The sequence below is a fragment of the Salmo trutta genome, chromosome 14 (assembly GCF_901001165.1).
Source record: "Salmo trutta chromosome 14, fSalTru1.1, whole genome shotgun sequence".
In the NCBI taxonomy this organism is placed as follows: Eukaryota; Metazoa; Chordata; class Actinopteri; order Salmoniformes; family Salmonidae; genus Salmo; species Salmo trutta.
Window position 1 is genome coordinate 85,975,296 of NC_042970.1, and position 12,820 is coordinate 85,988,115.

General features: G+C 42.8%; 1 protein-coding gene across 2 annotated transcripts in view; it reads left to right on the top strand.

Annotated features, from left to right (window-relative positions):
• The window catches only part of LOC115147775 (GTPase IMAP family member 7-like), a 351,504-nt gene extending 343,145 nt beyond the window's left edge, over positions 1-8,359 (top strand). Inside the window, exons 2-4 of one of the 2 annotated variants that reach the window (XM_029690073.1) lie at positions 6,615-6,650; positions 6,909-6,998; positions 7,286-8,359. In XM_029690073.1, the coding sequence (XP_029545933.1) occupies positions 6,615-6,650; positions 6,909-6,998; positions 7,286-8,208 (1,049 nt within the window). In that variant the 3' untranslated portion in view covers positions 8,209-8,359. Of the gene's footprint in view, positions 1-6,614; positions 6,651-6,887; positions 6,999-7,285 lie in introns of both variants that reach the window. The other variant, XM_029690071.1, reaches the window with a different exon arrangement.
• The last annotated feature ends 4,461 nt before the right edge of the window (positions 8,360-12,820 follow it).

Below are 12,820 nucleotides of genomic sequence, written 5' to 3' on the forward strand. Positions count from 1 at the left end.
TGCATGTGGAGAGAATCATTGCAATGTTACCTTTAAATTTCCCGCATGCAGAAATTGCTCTGCCATTTCCTGGTTGCTAAAATTTGTGACAAAACTAGTGTAGTGTAGAGAATCATTGTACCATCTAAACCGCTGTGAAATATATTTTCCATAACCATTTTTTTCCCAGCTGTTTTGAAGCTGGTGTACAAAACAAAAGTATGCAAAAATGAAATTTAAGAACCGGAAGCATAGAAATAGCACACAGAACAGATCTACCGCTTCTTAGAATTGCTTTCAATGAGAAAGACGGATATATATGAAATAACAAATCGGAATCAAATAACATTTTGTGATCTGTTTCAGGAAACTAGGCATATTTCGCAAGCCTCGACTTCACAGCAGAGCCATTTTAATGTTTTATTTTTATTTATTTTTAATCAAAATGTGTTTTTTGGCAGAAATGCCTTTTGGAACATGTGAACTTTCATGTGCCTTAATTTCAAACTTGTATGCCATCTGTAAATAAGAATAAAATTGTTAAATTACGAGCCATGTTGGTTAAGCCACAGAAAAAGTCAGCAACCTTTCCACTAGCCATGATTGGCTGAGATAATGAGTGGGCTGGACATGCCGAGAGAGGAGTTCAGATTGGTCTGCCATATACTGTAGAAGGCTTCTGTCTATTTGAGCTGGTCAGTCTGTCTTGGTAACCCTGTCGAACACAGCTTTTTTTGGAATGTATCGTATAGTGAAGCTGCATAACTGTTTCTCTCAACTTTCTGGAGGATCAAGTTTTGAAATCAGTGGCATTATAGTATGATAGCTAAAGAGATGGAGAAAACACTTTCCCTTTGTAATCCGTGATAGTTTGCAAGCCCTTCCACATCCGACTTGTGTCAGAGCCATTGTAGTAGGATTCGATCTTAGTCCTGTATTGACACTTTGCCTGTTTGATGGTTCATTAGAGGGCGTAGCAGGATTTCTTATAAGCTTCTGGATCTACAACTGACATTTCTATATGAATTTGGTCGGGTCACCCAAAAAGTTACATATTGCCACTTTAACGTAAGTCATCACAATTTTCAATTCATCACTGAGTTAACAAACACTCAATTAGGAGCACCTGGGCCAAAGCATGCACAGTAATTAGGGCATTCATCATACTATTATTTTATTCAAAGTAGTGCTACAAATAACCAATAAAGATCTCAGCAGGAAATCGTGCATTACAAACTACACAATATTATTATTCACTGGTGTAGATCAGCTAGAGGGAAAACCAGAAGAGGAAGAAACTTTATCTATTGCTGATCTGGAGAGTCAGGAGCTTCAGAAACTGGTCAACAGCTGTGGAGGCAGATATCATGTCTTCAACAATAGAGAGGATAACCAGATTAACAACTTTGGTAAAGGGGCCTCAGACTACACTATAGTATTATTCACTGGTGTAGATCAGCTACAGGGAAAACCAGTAGAGAAGTTTCTGGAGGAGAGGTGAGGATCTTCAGACACTGGTCAGAGTCTGTGGAGGCAGATATCATGTCTTTAACAAGAGAGAGCAGAGAGAGCAGAGAGAGAGCAGAGAGAGAGAGAGAGAGAGCAGAGAGAGAGCAGAGAGAGAGAGCAGAGAGAGAGAGAGCAGAGAGAGAGAGAGAGAGCAGAGAGAGAGAGAGAGAGAGCAGAGAGAGCAGAGAGCAGAGAGCAGAGAGCAGAGAGAGAGAGAGAGAGAGAGAGAGAGAGAGAGAGAGAGAGAGAGAGAGAGAGAGAGAGAGAGAGAGAGAGAGAGAGAGAGAGAGAGAGAGAGAGAGAGAGAGAGAGAGAGAGAGAGAGAGAGAGAGAGAGAGAGAGAGAGAGAGTGTGAGTGTTCTGGACTTCAGCTACTCTGACTGCATACACAAATCTTTTCATTTTACATACAAAATTAATTTTCAAGAAAATGTAAGGCATATGTATTGTGGGGAGTTTGTATTAAATACCTGATAACAACTGAACTCAATGTTCTTGGGCTATTTTTCCTATTTGGTCTGATGGGTCCCTCTAGTGGTGACCTTGAACACAACACTCTCTGGATCAGTGGAGTTGGAAAGAGCACAGATCTCGGAACATGATTTAGGCTTTCAGTCAAAACAGACAGTCATAAAATAAATTATAAGGAGCAAGATTTTAAAGTGTCTGTCCTATATCTAGGCCATATAAGAAAGCTGAAATAAATTAAATAATAATTTTGGACATATTTAGCCTGTTTTTTTTTGTTGGCACAAAACTACTTCCATTCATTTTTTAACCGGTACCGGGTTACCTACAGACGAGTCCCATGGCACTTGTGGGGGTCGTAGAGCAAAACAGAGAACTATTGTATAACACCATAACAAAACCATAATGACAGTGCAATTGCAAGTTGCGGTCATTAATATTGGCACACTTGCATGATTCAATATTTGTTCTAATTAAGTTGAAATTGAAAAAACTTCTGGTGTTCACACGTATGTGTTTGATTTACAACTGCACAGGACCAAGAAAAACAATAAGTCAAAAAATATCCAGAGTTACTTCATTTACTGTGCAATTTATCTCTCCTGTGGTAAATTGCAGGTAGCATGGCTGACACGAACCACGTGGTATACTGTACAACGAGGAAGAGCTGTAACTCACTGGTCTGGACAAGAAGCCGTTAATGCAATATTCTCTCAGAAATTGAGCAGACGCATTGATTGGTTCTCTCAAATATTTTCTTTTCTGGGGGGTTGAGAGCTCTCATTGTTTCGATTTGAAAATACAACAGTTGTAATGGAAGGTGACGGCTCTCAGGGGATGTGTATGAATGTGTGAGTGAGGAAGGGTGCGTTCCACAGCTAAAGCGAGGCGACGTAACAACCAATGGTTGCGTGCCACGTCACCAACTGTGTCATCGACTGGAAAACATATGCTGTGGTTAGCTGATACTTATCTATCCAGGCGTTGTAAGATCTGTCAGGAGTCAGCAATGCATAAGCATAGGAATGCGACAAGGAGGAGAATCAACCTGTAAACGCATAGCCCCCTTCATTATCAATGTATCGTGCCGACAACATCAAAAAAGCCTTTTAAGACTGAAGTCAGCAGGACTTTGAGTTAATATCAGCCAGACTTGTTGCTGGGTTACAGGGTAAGATAGCCAGCTTGCAATCTCCCACCACCAAAGGACCAAGCAGCGTGGACATGGGAGGAGATCCTAAACGGCAAGGGACTCTGGACACAGATTGGGGAGTATCGCTGTCCAAGGGAGGAAATAGAGGCAGCAAAAGAGGAACGGCGATGCTACGAGGTATTAGCATGGCAACAAAGGAAGCCCGAGAGGCAGCTCCAAAAAACTTTTGGGGGGGCACACGGAGTGGTCGGCGGAGCCGAGGGGTGAACCACAGCCAGTCAGGGAGTCGAGTGAGGAACTCGACGAAAGATTCCGGAGAGAGGAGTTGGCATTGAGAGCGCTGCAGAGCGGGTGTGCTTACCGTGGGGAGCGTGTGACCAGTCAGGCACCGTGTTATGCGGTGATGCGCACTGTATCTCGAGTGCGCATTCATAGCCTGGTGCGCACTGTGCCTGCGCCCCGCATTTGCCGGGCTAAAGTTAGCATTCAGCCAGGACGGGTTGTGTCGGCTCAGCGCTCCTGGTCTCCAGTATGCCTCCTCGGTCCAGGATATCCTGCGCCAGCTCTACGCACTATGTCGCCAGTGCGCATTCACAGCCCAGTTCGTCCTGTGCCAGCGCCCCGCATTTGCCGGGCTAAAGTGAGCATTCAGCCAGGACGGGTTGTGCCAGCTCTATGCTCCAGACCTCCAGTGCGCCTCCACGGTCCAGTATATCCTGCACCGGTTCTACGCACCAGGTCTCCAGTGCGCCTCCACAGCCCAGTACGTCCTGTGCCTCCTCCTCGCACTCTCCCTGGAGTGCGTGTCCTCAGTCCAGTACGTCCTGTGCCTGCTCCTCGCACTCGCCCTGAAGTGTGTGTCACCAGTCTGGTGCCACCTGTCCCGGCTCCACGCACTAGGCCTCCAGTGCGCCTGCCCAGTCTGGTGCGTCCTGTGCCTGCTCTCCGCACTCGCCCTGAGGTGCGTGTTACCAGTCTGGCGCCACCTGTGCCAGCCCCACGCATCAGGCCTGCAGTGCGCCTTCCTGTTCCAGAGCTTCCGGCGACGGTTCCCAGTCCGGAGCTTCCGGCGACGGTTCCCAGTCCGGAGCCTCCGGCAACAGTTCCCAGTCCAGAGCCTCCTGGGACGGTTCGGAGTCCGGAACCTCCTGGGACCGATCGGAGTCTTCTGGGACCGTCCGGAGTCTCCAGCGTCGGTCCGCAGTCCGGAGTCTCCAGCGACGGTCCAGAGTCTCCAGCGACAGTCTGCAGTCCGGAGTCTCCACCGATGCTGGCGGGTTCACAGGATGAGAGGGTTCGTCGTCCTGCACCTGAGCCGCCACCAACACTAGACACCTCCCTAACCATCCCTTTTGGTTTCAGTTTTTGTGGCCGGAGTCCGCACCTTTGGGGGAGGGTACTGTCACATCCTGACCATAGAGAGCTCGTATTTTTCTATGGTAGAGTAGGTCAGGGCGTGACTGGGGGGTTTTGTCTCGTTTCATTTTTCTATGTTGTGTTCTAGTTTATTTTTTCTATGTTGGGGTTTTCATATGATTCCCAATTAGAGGCAGCTGGTCATCGTTGTCTCTAATTGGGGATCATATTTAAGTAGTTGTTTTTCCCACTTGTGTTTGAGGGAGATTATTTTGAGTTAGTGCATGTTGCACCTCTTCGTCACGGTTTGTTTTGGTTATTAAGTTTATTGTTTGTCTTGCATAGTTTCACATATAAATAAAGATGTGGAACAATTCCCACGCTACGCCTTGGTCTCCTCCTTACGACGGACGTGACAATTATAAGTGAAATAATCTGTCTGTAAACAATTGTTGGAAAAATTACTTGTCATGCACAAAGTAGATGTCCTAGCCAAAACTATAGTTTATTATCAAGAAATTTGTGGAGTGGTGGAAAATCAAGTTTTAATGACTCCAACCTAAGTGTATGTAAACTTCCGACTTCAACTGTATGTATACATCTCACTGAGGATGACATTTCACGTGGAGTCATGTAAATTTCACTCTTATTAAAGAACTCACGCAATCTCAGATTATGAAGAAACTTGAATAGCTCTATCTGGACGTCAAATTCATTAATGTATGCAGTGGGTACAAATGATAACCCCTTATTGAGAACACTGAGGTGAGCTGATGTCAGGGTCATAACCCCTTATTGAGAACACTGAGGTGAGCTGATGTCAGGGTCATAACCCCTTATTGAGAACACTGAGGTGAGCTGATGTCAGGGTCATAACCCCTTATTGAGAACACTGAGGTGAGCTGATGTCAGGGTCATAACCCCTTATTGAGAACACTGAGGTGAGCTGATGTCAGGGTCATAACCCCTTATTGAGAACACTGAGGTGAGCTGATGTCAGGGTCATAACCCCTTATTGAGAACACTGAGGTGAGCTGATGTCAGGGTCTTACTTGATAAGTTGAAGACATTTATCTCCTGTTGGACTGGGGGCTCGTCCTGGGTCTCAATTGGTAGGTGTCGCGGGGTGGTAGTGGATTTCCTATTCCCCCAACGTATGAGCCGAACCCTCTTACATGCTGGGAGTGTTGTCCCCGGTGTCCCCGCCCTCTGTTGTAGAAAAAAAAAACGTTCACTTTTGGTAGAGGAGCCAGAGGAAGAGCTGTCTGTAGATACATAGGCATTGAGCATGTTGCTCTACCAAGGAGAGGAGGTAACATGGAGATCCTACTACTACAAAGGGAGGCTTACTGGATATCCTCTCTAAAAACATTGACCCCTAGTGGTCTGAATATTGACTTTGATCTCAGGCCCTTCTTATGAACAATTCTTTCTTTTATGAACAAGTCTTATAAATGTATATATTATTTCTACAGCTTATCAGCGTTCACATAATATGTTCCCCCTGCTGATGACGCTTATTATGCATTATGGTTGAACCAAAAGATTACATGTAACAAAAAAATTAAATGAAATAGGAAACAATTCAATATGTGAAATTGAATTAAACAATAATGTATGTTGATGCTAATAGATTGTACAATATTCAATGATGTTTCCATATGATAACAATAGCCTAATATATTCAATATGCCATAAACTATTGTTTTTTAACAGTTTCACTCAATTAATTATAATTAAAGTAATAATGATGACACACCCCTCACTATTGTCATTGGTTGCACTAATTGCAGTGTTTGTCTACATAACCTGGTTCAAGCATTCATGACATTACCCTGAAGAAGGCACAGTGATGAAGAAACGTTGGTGATTTACCCAATAAATGACTGGGAGTTTATATATGGAGTGTGTGACTCTCATTATTTTTATAGCTTATAGTTTATTCGCCGTTAGTCAGCACCTCCACATAAAATACATTTCTCTGGGTGTGAGTCAGCTCATGTTTTTTCTTTGACTAATAACAGCTTAATAACATATGATGTGATTTATGAAGACATTTTGAAAAGTTCCAATGAATAAGGAAAACTGTACAGCTATGAATCTGAACCTGATATATAATTATACATGCATTTTTTTATGTTTACAATAGTTCCTTTACTTGAGGTGGAAGAGATGACAGACTTCGGTGAGTATGGCTCAATTCCTTTATGGTCAGAAAGATGGTCAGATAATTAATAAACCCCAATTCCCTCTGTTGCCAAACAGTGAATGGTAAAAACAATTATACCAGAGAATACAGTATATGTACACTGTCACCAAGCCAACCAATGTACAGAAATCCACATCACATTATTCCCTCATAAATAACACATATTTCAGAGTATACTATGGAATCATTGAAAATAATGTTGCAAGATACTAGGACAAAACATTTTCATTTCAGGTTCTGAAGATGGATTATTATACCTAGGTGAAAGATCCACACCCACAGGTGTTTCATCACCCTATCCCATGGAGAATGACAGTCCTGCAGGTAAGGTAACAGTTGTTGGACAAATTAACCTGGTGATGCAATAGTTAGGCTTAACTGTTGCTGTTAGATGAATGTTGTCCCTGTGAAATTAAATCAATGACTTTGGTAGCTGATAATGATGTCACTGTGAATCTAATTGAATGACTTTAGTAACCGATAATGATGTCACTGTGAATCTAATTTAATGACTTTAGTAACTGATAATGATGTCCCTGTGAATCTAATGTAATGACTTTGGTAGCTGATAATGATAAAATGTGTTACCATTTGTATTTCCACATATTCAGGGCAGCCCTCTGATCTGAGAATAGTTCTGGTAGGGAAGACTGGAGCAGGGAAGAGTTCAACAGGAAACACCATCCTGGGGAGAGATGCCTTTACACAAGAGGCCTCTCTTGTGTCTGTAACTGAAAAATGTGAGAAACAGAGAGGAGTGGTGAATTGGAGAACAATTGATGTCATCGACACCCCGGGACTATTTGATACAACCATGTCTCAAGAAGAGATGAAAAGTGAAATAGTCAGGTGTATAGAAATGTCAGTGCCAGGACCCCACGCCTTCCTGCTGGTGATCAGACTGGGGAGGTTCACAGAGGAGGAGAGGAACACTGTGAAGTGGATCCAGGAGAACTTTGGAGAAGAAGCCTCAAAGAACACCATCATTCTGTTCACTGGTGAAGATCAGTTGAAGGGGAAAACAGTTGAGGAGTGTCTGAATCCTTGTGTTGCACTTCAGGAACTGATCAAAAGCTGTTTGGGAAGGTACCATTGTCTCAATAATGAGCAGAAGGATGACCGTCTTCAGGTCAAAGAGCTGCTGAGGAAGATAGAAGAGATGGTAGAGATGAATGGAGGAGAGCACTACACCAATGAGATGTACCAGGAGGCCCAGAGGAAATTGAAAGAGGAGGAGGAGAGAAAGAAACAGGAGATGGAGGAGGAGAGGAGGAGAAGGGAGGAGGAGTTACAGGAGCAAGAAAGAAGGAGACAGGAAGAAGAAAAGAGGAGACGGAAAAAAGAAAATATAAAGAAAGGTTTAATTTCAGCAGTAGTTGTTGGGTCAGTAGTAGCTGGGACTACAGTACTTATTGCTGTTGAAGTAGCAGTTGCCGTGGTAGTAGGACCAATTCTGTTGGCTGGGGGAGTTATAGTTGGTACAGTATCTTTAGTATTTTGGGTAAAAAAGAGAAGAGAAGAAAAGAGAAAATAAATAAACAAAAAGAGAGGGAAGCAGTAATACCACAGATGAAAATAGCTAGTTCAATACTTACAATTTTAATGTTGAGCCTTGATGAATTAATAAACACATTAACTGATAAATAATGTATACGGTAGGTGATTAAAACAAAAATCTGATCAAACTTTTTGGGGGTTAATTCATCTATTTGTGATTCAAAAAGGGTTAAAGAGGTCAACTTCAAATAAAATAAAATAAAATGTATTTGTCACATACACATGGTTAGCAGGTGTTAATCCAAGTGTAGCGAAATGCTTGTGCTTCTAGTTCCGACCATGCAGTAATATCTATCAAGTAATATAACCTAACAATTCCACAACAACTACCTTGTACACACAAGTGTAAAGGAATGAATACAAATATGTACATATAAATATATAAATGAGGGATGGCCGAACGGCATAGGCAAGATGCAGTAGATGGTATAGGGTACAGTATATACATATGAGATGAGTAATGTAGGGTATGTAAGTGGCTAGTGATAAATTGATTACATACATTTTTCCATTATTAAAGTGGCTAGAGTTGAGTCAGTATGTTGGCAGCAGCCACTCAGTGTTAGTGATGGCTGTTTAACAGTCTGATGGCATTGAGATAGAAGCTGTTTTCCAGTCTCTCGGTCCCAGCTTTGATGCACCTGTACTGACCTCGCCTTCTGGATGATAGCGGGGTGAACAGGCAGTGGCTCGGGTGGTTGTTGTCCTTGATCTTTTTGGCCTTCCTGTGATATCGGGTGGTGTAGGTGTCCTGGAGGGCAGGTAGTTTGCCCCCGGTGATGCGTTGTGCAGACCTCACTACCCTCTGGAGAACCTTCCGGTTATGGGCGGAGCAGCTGCCGTACCAGGCGGTGATACAGCCCTACAGGATGCTCTCGATTGTGCATCTGTAAAAGTTTGAGTGTTTTTGGTGACAAGCCGAATTTCTTCAGCCTCCTGAGGTTGAAGAGGCGCGGCTGCGCCTTCTTCACCACGCTGTCTGTGTGGTGAAGGGGGCTCCAACCCCCTATCTAATGTACATGGAAATATGATAATTCAGTTGAAGTCGGAAGTTTACATACACTTAGGTTGGAGTCATTAAAATTCTTTTTTCAATCTCTCCACAAATTTCTTGTTAATAAACTATAGTTTTGGCAAGTCGGTTAGTACATCTACTTTGTGCATGACACAAGTAATTTTTCCAACAATTGTTTACAGACAGATTATTTCACTTATAATTCACTGTATCACAATTCCAGTGGGTCAGAAGTTTACATTCACTAAGTTGACTGTGCCTTTAAACAGCTTGGAAAATTCCAGAAAATTATGTCATGGCTTTAGAAGATTCTGATAGGCTAATTGACATCATTTGAGTCAATTGGAGGTGTACCTGTGGATGTATTTCAAGGCCTACCTTCAAACTCACTGCCTCTTTGCTTGACATCATGGGAAAATCAAAAGAAATCAGCCAAGACCTCAGAAAAAAATTGTAGACCTCCACAAGTCTGGTTCATCCTTGGGAGCAATTTCCAAATGCCTGAAGGTACCACGTTCATCTGTACAAACAATAGTTCGCAAGTATAAATGCAAGTATATAATCATGAGGGAGAAAAATGATGTGGATATATTGAAGCAACATCTCAAGACATCAGTCAGGAAGTTAAAGCTTGGTCGCAAATGGGTCTTCCAAATGGACAATGACCTCAAGCATACTTCCAAAGTTGTGGCAAAATGGCTTAAGGACAACAAAGTCAAGGTATTGGAGTGGCCATCACAAAGCCCTGACCTCAATCCCATAGAAAATTTGTGGGCCGAACTGAAAAAGTGTGTGTGAGCAAGGAGGCCTACAAACCTGACTCAGTTACACCAGCTCTGTCAGGAGGAATGGTTCAAAATTCACCTAACTTATTGTGGAAGGCACCCAAAACATTTGACCCAAGTTAAACAATTTAAAGGCAATGCTACCAAATACTAATTGAGTGTATGTAAACTTCTGACCCACTGGGAATGTGATGAAAGAAATAAAAGCTGAAATAAATCATTCTATCTACTATTATTCTGACATTTCACATTCTTAAAATAAAGTGGTGATCCTAACTGACCTAAGACAGGGAATTTTTACTAAGATTAAATGTCCGGAATTGTGAAAAACTGAGTTTAAATCTATTTGGCTAAGGTGTATGTAAACTTCCGACTTCAACTGTATGTCAGTAGACTATTGTGTGTTTAGTCTATTATTTTTGTATGTATGTATTGCACTCGGCTAAGGCAACTTTAAATGTATTTTACATTTGTCAAATAAAATACATGAAATAATGAATTCATTCTGCATGACTTCATACTGTAACTGGGTAGTTACACAACAATGTGTGAGTTCCCCAGATTTAAACAACATACTGTAACTGGGTAGTTACACAACAATGTGTGAGTTCCCCAGATTTAAACAACATACTGTAACTGGGTAGTTACACAACAATGTGTGAGTTCCCCAGATTTAAACAACATACTGTAACTGGGTAGTTACACAACAATGTGAAATCCAGAAAATCCTTTCCTCACATTTCTTTCAAAGAAAAAAATCTTTACAACAGATTAATTTTACATTTGAGGGTGAGAGAGTGAGCGAGCGAGAGAAATTTGCTTTGTCATCGTGCCGAGATCAAAAAAAGTCAGGAGAACTTTGAGTTAGATTCAGCCAGACTTGTTGCTGGGTTACAGAGTAAACATACTGTAGCAATTCAATAGGTTTGGAAAAGAGAAAACACAACATTCCGCTCCATTGATTCAATCCAATACTGTATAGACACACATGCTTTCCACCTGGCCACCCTTACTCCGGTCAACAGCACTGCACCCCCCACAGCAGCTCGCCCAAACCTTCCCCATTTCTCCTTCTCCCAAATCCAGTCAGCTGATGTTCCGAAAGAGCTGTAAAATCTGGACCCCCACAAATCAGCTGGGCTAGACAATCTGGACTCTTTCTTTCTAAAATTATCTGCCGAAATTGTTGCAACCCCTATTACTAGCCTGTTCAACTTCTCTTTCGTGTTGTCTGATATTCCCAAAGATAGGAAAGCAGCTGCGGTCATCCCCCTCTTCAAAGGGGGGGACACTTGACCCAAACTGCTACAGACCTACAGTGAGGGGAAAAAAGTATTTGATCCCCTGCTGATTTTGTACGTTTGCCCACTGACAAAGAAATGATCAGTCTATAATTTTAATGGTAGATTTATTTGAACAGTGAGAGACAGAATAACAACAAAAAAATCCAGAAAAACGCATGTCAAAAATGTTATAAATTGATTTGCATTTTAATGAGGGAAATAAGTATTTGACCCCTCTGCAAAACATGACTTAGTACTTGGTGGCAAAACCCTTGTTGGCAATCACAGAGGTCAGATGTTTCTAAACCTACCATTAAAATTATAGACTGATCATTTCTTTGTCAATGGGCAAACGTACAAAATCAGCAGGGGATCAAATACTTTTTTCTCTCACTGTATATCTATCCTACCCTGCCTTTTCTAAGGTCTTCGAAAGCCAAGTTAACAAACAGATCACCGACCATTTCGAATCCCACCGTACCTTCTCCGCTATGCAATCTGGTTTCAGAGCTGGTCATGGGTGCACCTCAGCCACGCTCAAGGTTCTAAACGATATCTTAACCGCCATCGATAAGAAACAATACTGTGCAGCCGTATTCATTGACCTGGCCAAGGCTTTCGACTCTGTCAATCACCACATCCTCATCGGCAGACTCAACAGCATTGGTTTCTCAAATGATTGCCTCGCCTGGTTCACCAACTACTTCTCCGACAGAGTTTAGTGTGTCAAATCTGAGGGCCTGTTGTCCGGGGCTCTGGCAGTCTGTATGGGGGTGCCACAGGGTTCAATTCTTGGGCCGACTCTCTTCTCTGTATATATCACTGATGTCGCTCTTGCTGCTGGTGAGTCTCTGATCCACCTCTACGCAGACGACACCATTCTGTATACTTCTGGCCCTTCTTTGGACACTGTGTTAACAACCCTCCAGACGAGCTTCAATGCCATACAACTCTCCTTCCGTGGCCTCCAACTGTTTTTAAATACAAGTAAAACTAAATGCATGCTCTTCAACCGATCGCTGCCTGCACCTGCCCGCCAGTCCAGCATCACTACTCTGGACGGTTCTGACTTAGAATATGTGGACAACTACAAATACCTAGGTGTCTGGTTAGACTGGAAACTCTCCTTCCAGACTCACATAAAACATCTCTAATCCAAGGTTAAATCTAGAATTGGCTTCCTATTTTGCAACAAAGCATCCTTCACTCATGCTGCCAAACATATCCTCGTAAAACTGACCATCTTACCGATCCTCGACTTTGGCGATGTCGTTTACAAAATAGCCTCCAACACCCTACTCAACAAATAGGATGCAGTCTATTACAGTGCCATCCGTTTTGTCACCAAAGCCCCATATACTACCCACCACTGCGACCTGTACGCTCTCGTTGGCTGGCCCTCGCTCATACTCGTCGCCAAACCCACTGGCTCCAGGTCATCTACAAGACCCTGCTCGGTAAAGTCCCGCCTTATCTCTGCTCGCTGGTCACCATAGCTGCACCCAC